Genomic DNA, 15,172 nt, shown 5'->3' with positions numbered 1-15,172 from the left:
AGTTAAACGGTGCCCTGGAGAATATAATCCATATAATCAAATCAGTTTGGCATTATACTAGACTTTAGAAAAGCAATGTGCTTCCAAGCCACAATGAACTCTGTATCAAAGACCCAGAAAAAAATTGAGCTACACCCATGCATGTACATTTGTATTTACCAAATGGATAACCTTCAATGCAATGCTATATGTCTGGCCATTTCTTGCCATATCATTCCCTAATGGAAATGGGATCACATTATAAAGCAACCTGGCCTCGATATGAATCCTGAAAAGCATTCACTTCCCAAGATATGTCATACCATTTGAAATTTCATCAGACGCGGTAGTTTCACGGTGCCAAAATCGGATTGAAATCACGTTCCAGTGCCACCGTAGTCATCACTGACGACATTATCAAAGGGGATGTGTATCCGTTTCATACCGTCTGACCTGACCTTACGCTAGCGGAGCCCCGTGATTTATAAAACAGTTGGTATTACGTGCTAGATGTTGCTGTGAGCTGGGACACCAGACCTTGTCCATACATGATCAGAATATGAGATGGCCACGCTTTTGGAGATTCTGATTGGGAATGCATTTCAACAAGACTCTGAAATTAGGAAAGGAAAGGAAAGGAATCTCGAACCAGTTTAGCTCAAATGAACTCAATGAACAGATGAGCTACTCTTCCACTGGTCGTGACAGAGAAGACAGACGCTATGTACAGTATTTACAGGTTCAGTGTACCGGGGAAATTCCCCTAGCTCTTTTCGACAAGCACAATGAACAGTGGACCACGGCTTAACGTCCCGTCCTAAGGACTGCGATCTTTAACGGTAGCGTGCATGTCGGGTGAGTGACACAGCCGGGATCGAACCCGGGGCTTCTAGTTCCAGAGGCAAGATCGCTAACCACTGGACTACGCACGCTAAATTGAATTCAAGATTACCATTAGGGTTGATACAATATACAGTAGTGTTACATGTAGGTAACAATTTGCAGACAAAGTACATGCAGTGTGTTAATGCAAATTCATTTATTTTATAGCGACTTAATTTGACAGCAGGAGAGGAAAGGAGGTTTTCGCTGTGTTTTATTTTAAGTTTGTGGTTGAAATAATTCTGTTGTACACTAGCAATACAATAGAAACGCAGATTTGCAGTGTCATAATTTTGTGAAATTAAAAAAATATACAACCACCGTGCGCACTGACTCCATAAATAAAGGGCCAAACTACTTTTCAATCTTTTCTTAATTATGTGAACTTCTACGGATCCATAAAGTAGAATATTCCATAACTATGATGAGGGAAAAGCTGCAGAAGCACCGGGGCAAATGGGGTACTTTAAGTTGCTGACTTTTTCATCATTAGCATTTATCATTTGAATTACTATTAATAATAATTTGTACTTCTTGTTTTCAAGGATGGTTCAATGTATGTATTTTCTTTTGATTTATGAGTTATTTTAACATAAAATAAAGGGCCAGACTATACAATGTAGGAATTATCAGATTATGTGTACCCCAAAGAAGAAATATAGATCTGTATTTGAATGGAATGGTATCATAGATCTTCTCTGGATTCTGATAAAATGAATGTTTGAACTGCTTTGGTATTAAATTGACCTTATCAAAGCTGGGACTACCCTTTTGTTGGCAAATTTGCACAGGTTACAGGGTTAGGCAGCAGGGAAAAGGTTAAAGGCAACATGCTGCTGTTACATAACAGTAGTGAATGGGTACATTACCCAGAATAAAGCACTAGGTTACGTAACTTCATGTGTAATTTAATGTGATTTTCCCTTTTTGACTTTCGATTGGAACAACAGATTGATGTATTTCAATATGCCAAGCTGTTACTGTATGCCATAGCAATTATAGATACTGTAGATTCATTTATTTTTGCAGGGACTTAATTTTACATTATGAGGGGGAAGGAGATTTTACTGCGTTTTAAGTTTGAAGGTGAAACAATTCTATAACTGTTATTCAGAGGAGAGGTCATTGCAAAAAGAAAACCATCGCAACTATTTCAAGATCCACAGTTTTCCATACATGCTGATATTATGCATGTATTGTGGCAGAAAGGACATCTAAGTGAAGTTTTTATATTGCATACGAAAATGTACATGACATTGTGTAATAACCTTCAAAAAGTCTAAGGCGAGGATGAAAACCGAGGTACAAATCGTCTCCTCTCACCTGTTGGATCTACGAAACCTTAACTGATATTAATGGCACAGACAGACAAACCTGGAATTAAGGGCTGTAGTGTTCCAAATGGAGGGAAGCATGATGAATGGGGAGTTCTGAATGTGTTAAACCTTACAGCTCCGGTGGAATGGTGCATCAGTGGATCCAGGATGACAGATTTGAGGATTTGGCTGGCTTTTCACACTTGTAGATAGAGGCGTAAATCAAAATACATTCGTTTGTTCAGATCCTTGTAGTGCCCAGTGGCGCAAGTCTCCTTGTTGTTTCAGTACCAGGGTGTATTTTACAGGGAGGGGTTGCTTGAGCCCTTCCCCTTTAACGTGCTTGAAGCACCTCCTTGAACACTAGACCCCCATTTCACATCCCTTCTGAAATACAGGTGCAGCCAGTCTCGCAGTTAGTAATTAATTAGTGAGGCTGCTACCAGTTGAGCTATGTAAAACTACATACATTTAGGGATGGGTTCTTTCAGAATTGAGTTGGCTAGGAGAAAGGGTGGCAATTTGAACAAAAATGTGATTCACTATAATGTGTGTGCATGATGGGTTAAGTATTGAGGGATAGTTGTTCCAAAATCTTCCAGTCTGAAAGGTGGGGAAAAAAAAGTTCAGGACTACTGTTCTTGCCATGTGTAGGTTTTGGTGAAACCCTGTCTGAGTGGTCTATAAGTTACTTTGAAAAACACTTGGAACTACTCTGAAGTGAGAAAATGCTGTGGTGCCGTTCTAAATATCGAAACTTTCTTTGTGTTCCAGGAACGCAGTCCGCAAGGTGATCGACACCGCTAAGAGCATCTCCATCCTGCGGTCGCAGACACACATCGGTGATGTCATGCACTACGACATCGACAACCACAACACCTTCAACATCACCAAGGACCTGTACGACCTCCTCCCGGAGACCTCTCCGCTCGAGGGCCGCCTCTTCAACTCCTGCGCCATCGTGGGCAACTCCGGGATACTCCTGGGAAGCGGGTGCGGAAGGGAGATCGACGGCCACGATTTCGTCATCCGCTGCAACCTCGCTCCCGTGACGGAGTACGTGAAGGATGTGGGGAGGAAGTCGGACCTGGTGACCATGAACCCTTCCGTGCTCCCCACGGCGTTCGGAGGACTGAAGGAGAAGCACTGGGAGGAGAAGTTTGTGAAGAGACTACGGATGCTGGAGCACTCCATGTTGTGGATCCCCGCCTTCACCACGATCAACGGCGAGAAATACGTGCAATATACAAACAGGATCATCCTGAAGAATGACCTGAATATCAAGACTCTTTACCCCACCAAACACTTAGCACATTCCATACGAGGGTGAGTACAGCATTACAGATGTAATGCTGTATATGCATTTTTAAGTTCGCAGTGGTTTTATCAATGGTTGCCGTTTTTGTGTTAACCTCTTCACCATGAACTTAAAACCATGTTTGTTTCAATTGCGAACTAAAAACCATAGCAAACACTCCATTTTCTCCCTACCGCGAAATCAAATCACCAAAAACTTAAATGCATTTACATGCCAGGGCCCTATCCTCTGCCTGTCAGAGCTATACCAAACTTTCATTATATGATTTTGCACAATTTGTGTGTATTTCTTGACATGGTCTATTTATTGATATTATACACTAAGTCTAATTTTTCGTTCCCATAGAAAGCCTGGCGGGCCCCGGTTTGCAAATGCGACCCTGGCAAAAGCAAACATTGACTTCATACATTTGTATTTCTATGAACTGAAACCGAGAGGACTGTTGAAGTGATCCTCCTCTACGTCATTTGGCGCCCGTTATCAATCACCGATAGCAACTGACCTCTGAAAGCTTTTTCAGAGGAGTGTGGTTTTGTACTCACCTCTTGCTTACGCTGCTGAGCTGGGGTAAAAGTGAGTTGTTACTGTAAATGCATTTAAGTTTGGGAGGTTTTCATTTCTCGCTAAGGCGAAAATGGAGTGTTCGCGGTGGTTTTATGTTCGCGGCAGTGCTATAGTTACAAACTGCTACAGTATTGGACAAAAATGTTTGCGGTGGTTTTAAGTTCGCAGTGAAACGGTCCCTCGAAACATGCAAATATAAAACCACCGCAAACATTTCTGCATTTACAGTATTAGCCCCAGGTGGTACTTGGGCTGTAGAGGAGGATGTTATCAAGATGAGGTAGCAGTACACCTGGGGGTAGGCCCACAAACTAGGACAACCCACGCACACTTTAAAACTATCAACTACTGTAATTCACTTTATCTTGAAGTTCATGGTCGCAAAATTTCACGGTGTAAGGAAAATGGATATTTTCACTGGACTTTAACTTCACGGTGGTGGCAAGTGATTTACAGAACTGATGTGTGAAGGAAGCATGAATAACTAGAGTTCCACGACCTCATACCTTCGCCAAATGATTTTAACCTTTATGACTGATGTATTAGGAGTGTTTCTCATCAATTATAAATCATACCAGTTGATTGTCTTAAAATATAACATGTCCAAAGTATGAGGTTAACAAATTATGAGCTGAACAAAGAAGGTTATGCTGATATTTTTCATTGATTATGCAAATGAGGCCCTTATTAGCATAATTTGATTCAACAATTTTTACATTCACATAACGTCCCGATGCCAAAAAAAGGATTGAATGTATGAAATTGACGTCATTTGCCAGTGTGGAATTAGAGAAGTTACTCATTAAGTATGCAAATTAGCCCACATTAGCATATTTTCTATCTATAAACATTTCTCTCTTCCTCAGTTACAATTTGAATAGTCATATCATGGAACAAATTGGATTTTTAAAGTTGCCTCATTAATTATGCAAATTAGAATCTGATTTGCATAATTATTGTCCAATCATACTAAGCATCACACAAGCTATCTACATACCAAAAATAATGACCATCCATCAAGCCCATCTTGTTATAGTATTTCCTCATTAATTATGGAAATGAGGTCTTCATTTGCATAGTTCATATCAATTAATATTTCTCTCTTCCTCAGTTACATATGTCACATGTTTCAGAGTCCTATCATGGAATTTGGCGGATGTATAAACTTTCCTCATTAATTATGCAAATTAGATACTGATTTGCATAAGAGGTGTCTAATCATGTACATCATCACTCAAGCTATCTACCTACCAAAAATCATTACCATCCATCAAGCCCTTCTTGAGTTATTCCCTTTCAAAGTCAGACGCAAAACCGGCTCCTGCAGTTCCAAAAAAGCCGCTAGGGGGCCCAAACCCACACCACTTACTCTCGGTCCAAAGATCTATCTACCACTCAAAAATAAGTTCCATAGCGTGTCCAGAACACGAGATATCAAACCAGGAAGTTCCGCTGCAGTACCGTAAGAAGCCGCTAGGGGGCCCAAAATCTAATCGTTTTTAGGTCTCATCAAAACCTACCAACATACCAAATACCAAGACAATCCATCAAGGCGTTCTTGAGTTATTCTGTGCCACTACAAACAGACAGACAAACAAACAAACAAACGCTACCCTCTGCATAACCTTCTCGGCGAAGGTAATTACCAGAGGTTTTTCACGGTGATGATAATTTCACGGAACAGGTGACCGTGAAAACAGTGAACATCAAGTTACAGTGAAAGAAACAAGAATTACAGTATTACTGGTCAGGGCTTATATTATCCTTCGCCCTGCTGCCTAATCCCATATCCAATATAAAATTGGTACCAAAGAGCTGTCTTGGCAGGTAGAAGGTTAAAGAGAAATTAGTACTGTTGGGCCATAGTCACCAATTTAATTTTTCGGTTCTCGTATCAAAAAAAGCTACTCCTTAACTGGAAGACCAATATGAATACAGTCTGAGAGAATGGTCTGTGTCTTTGTTATGATTACAATTTCAATAAGTGCAAGCTCTTCTCCTGTTTTGATCTTGTCCATACTTGATTTACTCTAAAAGAAAATAGACTCCAATAGAAAAGGAAATGAAATAGTGTGGTCCCTTAGTTCATATCAAAGGACTTAATGCTACCAGATTGACTATTCAATATCTAATAAAAGAACTCTTAATGAAGTCATGATGGGATATTGTGGGATTTGACTTTCAGCTTTCTCAGTGAAAACGCAACTCTATTTTCAGTTGCATTCTATTTTCTGTCAACCTACAGTATATAACATACAATGTCATTTTCTACCAACTGGGACTACATTGAGTGATGCCACTGTATTAACACCCAAACTCACTTTTATTGGGCATAAAATGGGAAAGTACAGCTGAAACCATTCTACAGGACATCTGGGGGAGAAGATTTATCAGACAAATTTCGTTGGGAGCTGCTGGCTATTAATGTGCTACACTAGATCTTATTCCCTGCCACATCGTGCAAACATTCATGTCAGATTCAGAAGAGTGAGGGAAAGAGATTGTTGGCATAGCAGCTGTGATCCGCTGTGTCATTTCCTGAGGATCGATCCATTCGTCCGAATCGTTATCTTGTCATCACTGCTAAAATGCGGAGCTCATCACTGAGCCACACCGTCTGCGAACAAGACAAGCAGACGCTGGAGTGTCATTCATCAATCTCACAGGCTGGATAGAAAAGTGTTCTCGGGGTATTATTGGAGTGATTGGTAGGGATGCACTCTGTATCAGTTCCCATTGGATGAGACTTTAAATAGATTTAGGAAGAAGGAGGGAGATGTTTTGGTTAGGAAATTTGCTTGATTGACTTTCTGCTGTACCCAAAGGTCAAAGTATCGTGGTTCAGAAGTATCTAAAGAAATGTACGTCATGTAAAGGAGGAGGGTGTAAAGCATGCTGGGAAACATCTCTCAGCAAATACATCATTCTGCCCCCCTCCCTCATAGGACAAACAGGGAAACAATTTGAAAGACAACCGTAAAAGGGGGGGTTGGAGAGCTATGGTCAGTCAGATTACCGAGGTCTTTTGTAAAGTCACTCCAAACTATATTCTAAATTATTTCTCAAATAGCAATTCTGGTACATTTGTAGTAACACCATTGGATAGTACAACTACACAGGTATTACATCAACTCTTATAATTATGTTGGTTACCCAAAGACCGCCACTCGCACAAAAAAAATGGTGCATTGAAAGAGATTCTACAAAGAAGCATCAGTATGCCTCAATGTTGTGCCCTTGGAGAAGGCATCTTGCATGACTTTCTTCATTTCATTCAGTCTCAAGTGAAAATGAGTACCTAGCTTTGGTTAGGGATGTCTAGAGCTGTGTAAATTTTAGGTACAGGTACACAGGTTAAGGTACAGGTCCGGACCTGAACCTGTACCTAAACTACTTGTTTGGAAAATGCTAGATTTTCAAGAAGGACAAAAGCATGTTTGAACTTGTAAAAACATAATATTTGATTGAGCTAGGTATTATTTTTATGAAAACACAGATGAAAATTTGACTCCAGCCATGCAAATGTGTTTTCTGTGGCAGACTGTGCTTTAGAGTGGCTTTAGAGCACTGCCACGGTAATTTCATAGTAATTTATCTATCAAAGTGGCCATCCCCTTAGTCAGGTCCAGTACAGATACAGCAGGGTCAGGTATTTTGGACCTGTACCTAATTGATTGTACCCGGTACTGTACGGTACAGCTCTAGGGATGTGCCTTGGATAAGATGTTAAATTGAGGTCCTGTGTTTCAGGAGAGGCAGACCTCAAGCATGTTTAAGAACCCACCACTTACTTATAAGATTAACGTGTATGCAGTGTGCCTGGATCGAAACCATTCCGTTCTAAATAGGGTAACAACTTCCCGAGCAGCCTTCGCAAAGCCAGTGCTTGTAACTTTTGGGTCAGTCAGTTGAGCTTGTCTAACTAAATCTTGATGTTTCTGACTCAAGGCTTAAGGAGAAGAGATGCTGTTCCAGTGAGGGTTAGTTCAGTGCTTAGAAGTGGTCCCTTGTGGCCTTGCACTGAGCGACCCTGTTTAAAAAAATTCAGTGTCCATGCGGGATGTGTTTTGATGATGACAGGACATGTCCCACGGGAACTGCCATCAGTGAAGTTCCTCATTACTGACAGCATTAGGAATCGGCCAAGCAGGCCCTAATTGTCTAATTCATCACGTATCAACGTAATTAGTCCTGACGCCGTCCAGATGCTGACACTGTAATGGCTTGTATCAAACAGAGAAGTACATTAAAAGGCAGATTAATATAAATCTAATGCATGTCCTATATATTTGGCAATAGCTCATTTTTTCGAGTGGCAAATTCTTAGTATGACCGTTTTCAAGGAAAATGTTTTGATATTTGATTGTTCTATTCAACATATATATTATACAGTAGTATATAACAATATACAAATAATGTAGATATGTAAAAAGGAATGATTTTCAAAAAATCAGGGGCTGGCAAAAGGCAAAACCTTAAAATGCAGCCTAAATTTCTTTGAATAAGCTAACTCATGGAAAAATGTGACAGTAAACACCTTTTAGCACCAAGGATAAGAACAGCTGAATTTCAGAACCATGGACAAGGACTGTAGATTAGACGTTTACCATTGTAGTATTGTGTAATACGACTAAAGATTCAATACATGTATGCTCATTAACAATCATGTATGCTCAATTATTCATGCTCATCTGGTTAAAGTAAGACCCCCACCTCCCCCCACACATCAACCCACCCCGACCTTTGTGGATGCCTATATATCCTACATGTAGCTAAAAGCCTGCTTGTTGTCCTCCCCTAGGTTCTGGCTACAAGCTAAGACGAGGATCAAACGCCCGAGTACCGGTCTCTACATGTACACCATAGCCACCAGGTTCTGTCAGGAGATCCACCTGTACGGCTTCTTCCCCTTCACGGTGGATGTCAACGGACGGCCCGTCAGATATCACTACTACGACAACGGAAAGTACAACTTCTACGACAAGAGAAGACCCCATTCCATGCCAGTGGAGTTTCAGGCGCTGCGCCGGTTACACGACAAGGGTGCTCTCAGGCTATTGACGGACAAATGTACATAGTAGAAGTTACAGAAGACGACCCTATATTCCGACACCCCTACATTCCGACACCCTTTTGTTAGAGTTGGGGGTTAGGTTTGGGGGTGCTGGAACCATCGCTGTCTCCAGGACCTGTCCCTCCGTCCCGGGTCGAAAAAATCTGCTGGTTGAGATGAAAACAAATATCACCCCGTCCGTCCAAAAAAATCTGAACTTCACGACATGAGATTGATTAAAATGTATTTTTGTTAGACAGATTTAACAACGTAAATCAACAACTTAGGCTCCAAAACAACGAGTGGGACAGAAATAAAATTAAAGCTGGAGACAGCTGTGGTTGGAACAAAAGAGCATTGGAACATGGGGGTGTCGGAACATAGGGGTGTCAGAAACAGGGAAGTAACCGTAGTGACGTGCTTCCCTTTGGGGCCTTTGCTACATTATGCTTGTCTTATGATTCTTACAGTTGTACATGAAGAAGGTATCAGTCAAAGATTAACTGTTTTTAACAGAGGCAAGACAATGACTTTTAAAGATGGAGAATGTTATGTTTTGTATTACAATAACCAAGGATATACACATGTATAAGGTTCTTGAAATGACATTGCTCCTAATGGAATTTGATTCATAACTTTATATTCAGTATTCAGTGATATCTTATACGTCATCTTTAATAAAACTGACAAATTGTCATAGTAATTGTACAGTTGATAATTATTATGTTTTGACATTGTATAGTAGTTCTGTTGAAAATGAACATACAGTGTGAATGTTCAACAGCAAAGACAGAATTGAAAGTGTAACAAAAAGAAAATGATCTTTCTGAAGAACAAAAAAATTTAAAAAAAAGTAGACTAAGGCTCTTTAACATATCAATAAGCAGGATTTGTAATAGTTTTTACTACTGAGAAATTATCATTGTTTATACTGAAAGAAAGGACTGCAAAACATACTAAGTGAAATACTGAACATGGAAGCTTGTAATAGTTTTTGCTACTGAGAAATTATCATTGCTTTTATACACATAAAGAAAGGACTGCAAAACATAATAAGTGAAATACTGAACATGGAAGCTTGTACACTAGTAGAAGGGTAGCAGAATGTAGTAATTTGTGCAATTGTGCAAGGGAGTGAATTTTGCATGACTCATAAAAATGACTTCCAAAGGCCACACTATCTTGATCATATGTATGCCATCCGCGCGCACATGAATTTTCGTCCATTTCCAAAGAAAAGTTTACAACCATACTGTAGATTGTACAAAGAAGCTTCAAAATAAATTGAAAACATGTATCATGAGGCGAATACTAATGAACGAAGTTTTCCAAAGTCAAAGAAGAACATGTTAAAGAACAAAAATAAGGAATCTGTGTGTTCAGTCATTTGTTTAACTTTCCTGACCACTTAGATTTCATGATGACGGTAACTTTTTTTCTTTGCATGCTCGCATCAGTTTTGGAGTGCGCAGAGGATGTCATCCATATAATCAAATCAGTTTTAGCCTGATACAAAAAAAAATTGCACCAGCCCCCCCTATCCATTGTGATCAAACCGTTGCAAAAGTAGACAAATAACATTATGTTTAAGTGGAAATTTAAAGTAAAGTTTGATACAAGAGGACAAATATCGGTGAAGACAAGAACTGACCTAAGATAAGTGTGAATAATCCTGACTTAGTACAGTAATAAGAGATCACACTGAAGCCAGACTGCCTTTTTTCCCTTTTCAAAGATTTATATACATGTATGAAGTATAAAGAATACATGTTGTATGTAGAACAGATAGTAAAAATCACTGGTGCTCAAAGTCTAAACATCTCAATGACAAAAATGGGCATGTTTTTGTCCATTGGAGATTAAGTTTTTTTATCATTGTTTCATTGCTAGGGCTGCATATCTAGTATCAGTTCAATACTGCAGAAATCTTTTAGGTACAGTCCATAATTACTGTCCAATGCATTTTGGTTGGGCTTTCTATTTTGTCAGGTTTTCTGGTTGGCCGCACACAAACCAAACTGACCAAAATATAAAACCAAAAAAAATGCATAAAAACACGTTAAAAAAAACACAGTCAATGTCTAACCTCTGCTTGGAGTGTAGTCCAACATACTAGAACATCAATGTACTGGTACTGTACAGTACTTTATTAATAGACATATGCTAAATATGTGTAATTCCTACCGCAAAGATGAAAATTTAGCACTGGAAACAAACGTACAGGCACTGAAATCAGTGTAGTGAATTTGAACTCCTCTTGCAAGAGTAGGTTCTTTGCACGAGTTACAAAAAGTCCAAAATTAACATTCTGTAACTGTTTTTGTCATCATTGAAGACCACAGGCTACTTTGTCAAATTGTTCAGGAACATGTACAAATGTAGAGTGAGGTACCTAAACCTCTGTACCCTAATATGTGATGTTAGGTTGAGGTACGCAGCCCTGGTAAGAGTTTCCATACAAATAATGGACAAGGACATTGTAACAGTAGCAAAATAGATTCAGGAAACCAGAAATATTTTGGTGCTGGCTCAGTCTCCGAGATATTCTAGAAGTACACATATCTTTGAACATTCCGTCCAGAGTTACAACTCTCTATGCAGACCGCTTTTACTTTCCCTGTGGGAAAAAGAAACAGAGATTTTGTCTGCTAATGTCTCATTTAGAAAACTTTAGAAGACGATAAGACCACACCAAATTGATTTGTTGGTTCTCAGATTTTTTCATAAAAATATGGAGCGACAGGGCGAAAAAAAAAACAATTTTGCAAAAACTCTTAGAGAATGATAATCATGATTATTTCAGCTTGAAAAATTAACACTCTGCCACTGACAACCAACTCATCCCAGTACTGCCATAATAGATACACCTGTTGGTTGAAACATATGAAAAGTAACGTTTTTATCCATGCACTTCTGTCATTCATGAAAAAATGAATGATGAAGATAAAAAAATTGGCAGACAAGAATTGAATACAGGCATTTAGGCCATTGTGATATACTGGAATTACTAAATTTGTTGAATCGCTTCATACTACTAGTAATGTAGTGAGTAATAATGTCCTGAATGGGAGGTGTTTTGTAGCTGAATTTTTTTTATTTGAAAAAAATATATAGGAGCGGGCGATTCCGAGAACCGACAAATTAATTAATAATCATTTGTTTATCACAGCTTTGAATGATAATTGTTTTGTAGATTTTGGAGCTGGGATAAATGATTTCAACTGCAGCTTTTCTAATGATTTTGATCCATTTATGATAGATCTAAGTCAGTCAATAAGGGCAAAAGAAAAGGTAGATGCAGTAAGACAATAAGAGGCAATTTTTGTTGTTGTATGCAAATATATCTGGAAGGATGGCACAAAACGTGACTAGTTATGGGTTTACCCGCTCTTTCTTTATCAATGCATACTTAATTGCCTTTAACGGTGTTGACTGATAGTGTATATATATATCATCATGTTAAATATGCTGTGTAGGTCTACAAAGGCCAGTCTCTTCTCTTACGATTATTTGACATCTAAAAGTATTTAAGTAGATACAGACACAACTGCAAGTTACTATGTATACAGTTTGACAGATGACAATACCATAGTTTGAATAAACAAGACAAGAATCAAAATGTGTGAATTTTTATCTCTTATGATTGGTATGAAGATAGCTAATTCTAAAAGTGAATCTAATAATTATTATCTCCATGAAAAATGGAGATATAGTTTTGGGTGTGTCTGTCTGTCTGTTTGTGTTTCCGAACTACTCTAGTCAGCATAACTCAAGAACCTCTTGATGGATTATGGTGATATTTAGTATGTGGGCGGGTGTTGTCAAGCCAAACATCAAGGTCGATTTTGGGCCCCCTGGTATGTGACCTTGGTACTGCAGCAGAACTTCGTTTTTTGTATCTTTTTACCTGGACGGGCTATGGTCTTGATTTTTTGGTGGCAGATAGCTTGTGATGTAATAAAGAAGTGGTGTAGGTTTGGGCCCCCTAGCAGCTTGCTCTGGAACTGCAGGGGCGTTATTGTGAAAATCTTCTAAGGGGAATAACTGAACAAAGGAAAGACGGTTTTCCATGATATTTAGTATGAAGGTAGTTTAGACTGAGATGTACATAATGAAGTGCAAATTATGCTAATTGAGACTTTAATTTGCATAATTAATGGGTAAAATCTATATTTGCTATGTTTTCCATAATAAGACTCATACATGTAACATATGTAGTTTATGGTAAGTGGAACATCAAGAGATAACAATTATGCAAATAAATTCATAATTTGCATAATTGATGCAAAATCGCCACAATTGACCTGAGTGGTAGATGATAGGTCTGTCAATATTGTGACATGTGTAAGTTAGATAAAGATGTTCATGACCAAGCATATATCATGTAGATGTGTAAGTCATTTGCATAAACAGAATAGTTCATGGAGATATGAGGTCGCGGAACTCTTGTTGACATAGTAAGGTGCTAAGTATGCCAAACAGGAGCTAATTTGCATAATTGATGAAATTTGTAAAATCCATTGCGTTGCATGAAAGCACTTTCAAACATGTGGTATCCATCACTGAGAAAGACAGGAATGTTGATAAAGATCAATTATGCAAATGACCTCAGAGAACAGAATAAGGCCATGTTGATCTGAGAACCTCAATGATGCGAATTTTTCAAATTTATGTTTGGTATTTCAAGATAGCATTTATTATTAAGTGAATTTGATGATTGACATAGTGTATATTTGATTGTATATAAATACACTTGTGTCTTCAAAATCTATCCAGTTGCTTGAGCAACTGTTTTATATTGTATTTGATACCTGTATGTCATTGACATTCTAACATGTGGCATATGTCACTGGAAAAGAGGGGAATATCGATAAATATCATTTCGGCAAATGAAGACCTAATTTGAATGAATGATGAGAAAATGCTATTTAACGCCATTTTGGTAAATGGCGGGAATGTGATACTCGCATCAGTCGGTAATTTTGATATTGTTCGGCGAAGATATGAGGTCGTGGAACTCTAGTTTGGAGTAGTTCTATTGTTGGGCACAAGTACACTGTAGTTAGTATGTAATCTCCAAGCAGACCACAAGGCGGTGAAGGCAAATTGCTAAAAAAATTGCAATGCTAGAAAGGTGTATTAAAACATTCCAAAACATTGAGAGTGAGCTAGGTCCTTTCATCTGCTTGGAGGATAGGTACATGTAGTATGTATACTCGTGCTTCATATACTAAGATGGAGACAGGCAATACGTCACTACCGACCAACTCTAGAAGGTCTCGCAAACTCCCTTCTGTGTCACGCTCCAGAGGCCACGAACGATGAAAAACGAGCGTCGGTGCCTGCACAATAATGACTGACAAGCTATTCAGGTCAACAAAGCAGAACTCACATCACTGCCCAGCGCCATCTGTGCACAGTGGAGACAGCACGGCCGTGCCATATTGACCTAGATCCGAAATGGAAGCCAATTATTGAAATTGAAAGGAGTTCTGGTAGGGTACTTCACTTTGCGGACACACAATTAGAGCCCATGTGTAAGAGAGAGAACAGATGGGCGCAAGAAAGAGATGAAGAAGATACGCTCCGTCGGTAGAGCGCCTAGAAGGTTCGTAAATGGAACCATCACCTTAATGAAAGAAATATTAAAAGGGGATTGCAGAAAGAAGTAGGGATCAAAGGAAAGATGATGGTTGGATAACGGGGTTAGATGGGGGAGCCATATCGCAGGTTGACCTATTTGGGATAATGGTTCAGAAAGGTCTTTGATGATCAACTCTGGTAGACTGACTGCACTTCCATCGTGCTCGCCTATGTGGTCACATCATCAGTTAACGTGCACTACTTCACGAAATTAGGGCAACAGTTAAAAGTCTCTCACTTTTACAATTATGATTAGGCTCTCATTTCTGTGCCTTGTGTTGCAAATGTTTTTAGAAAAAATATGAAGCAATCGATCATGCTTAAAAGTTCAAAGAATCCGTGCTAGCCCAAATTAGGTATACAATGTAGGTGTAAAAATATGCTCCCCAATTCACCCAACTGCATAGGGTCTATACA

The 15,172-nt window shown here is 39.0% G+C and overlaps 1 protein-coding gene across 3 annotated transcripts in view; it reads left to right on the top strand.

Annotated features, from left to right (window-relative positions):
* LOC136428552 (CMP-N-acetylneuraminate-poly-alpha-2,8-sialyltransferase-like) overlaps window positions 1-12,731 on the top strand; it is a 60,723-nt gene extending 47,992 nt beyond the window's left edge. For all 3 annotated transcript variants that reach the window (XM_066418155.1, XM_066418156.1, XM_066418154.1), the window contains 2 exons: window positions 2,952-3,503; window positions 8,861-12,731. In XM_066418155.1, coding sequence (XP_066274252.1) covers window positions 2,952-3,503; window positions 8,861-9,137 — 829 coding nt within the window. In that variant the 3' untranslated portion in view covers window positions 9,138-12,731. The remainder of the gene's footprint in view (window positions 1-2,951; window positions 3,504-8,860) is intronic.
* Window positions 12,732-15,172: the final 2,441 nt, after the last annotated feature.

This window comes from Branchiostoma lanceolatum, chromosome 2, assembly GCF_035083965.1.
Source record: "Branchiostoma lanceolatum isolate klBraLanc5 chromosome 2, klBraLanc5.hap2, whole genome shotgun sequence".
In the NCBI taxonomy this organism is placed as follows: domain Eukaryota; kingdom Metazoa; phylum Chordata; class Leptocardii; order Amphioxiformes; family Branchiostomatidae; genus Branchiostoma; species Branchiostoma lanceolatum.
Note: the sequence above shows the minus strand (reverse complement) of the source record. Positions and strands in the feature narration are given on the sequence as shown.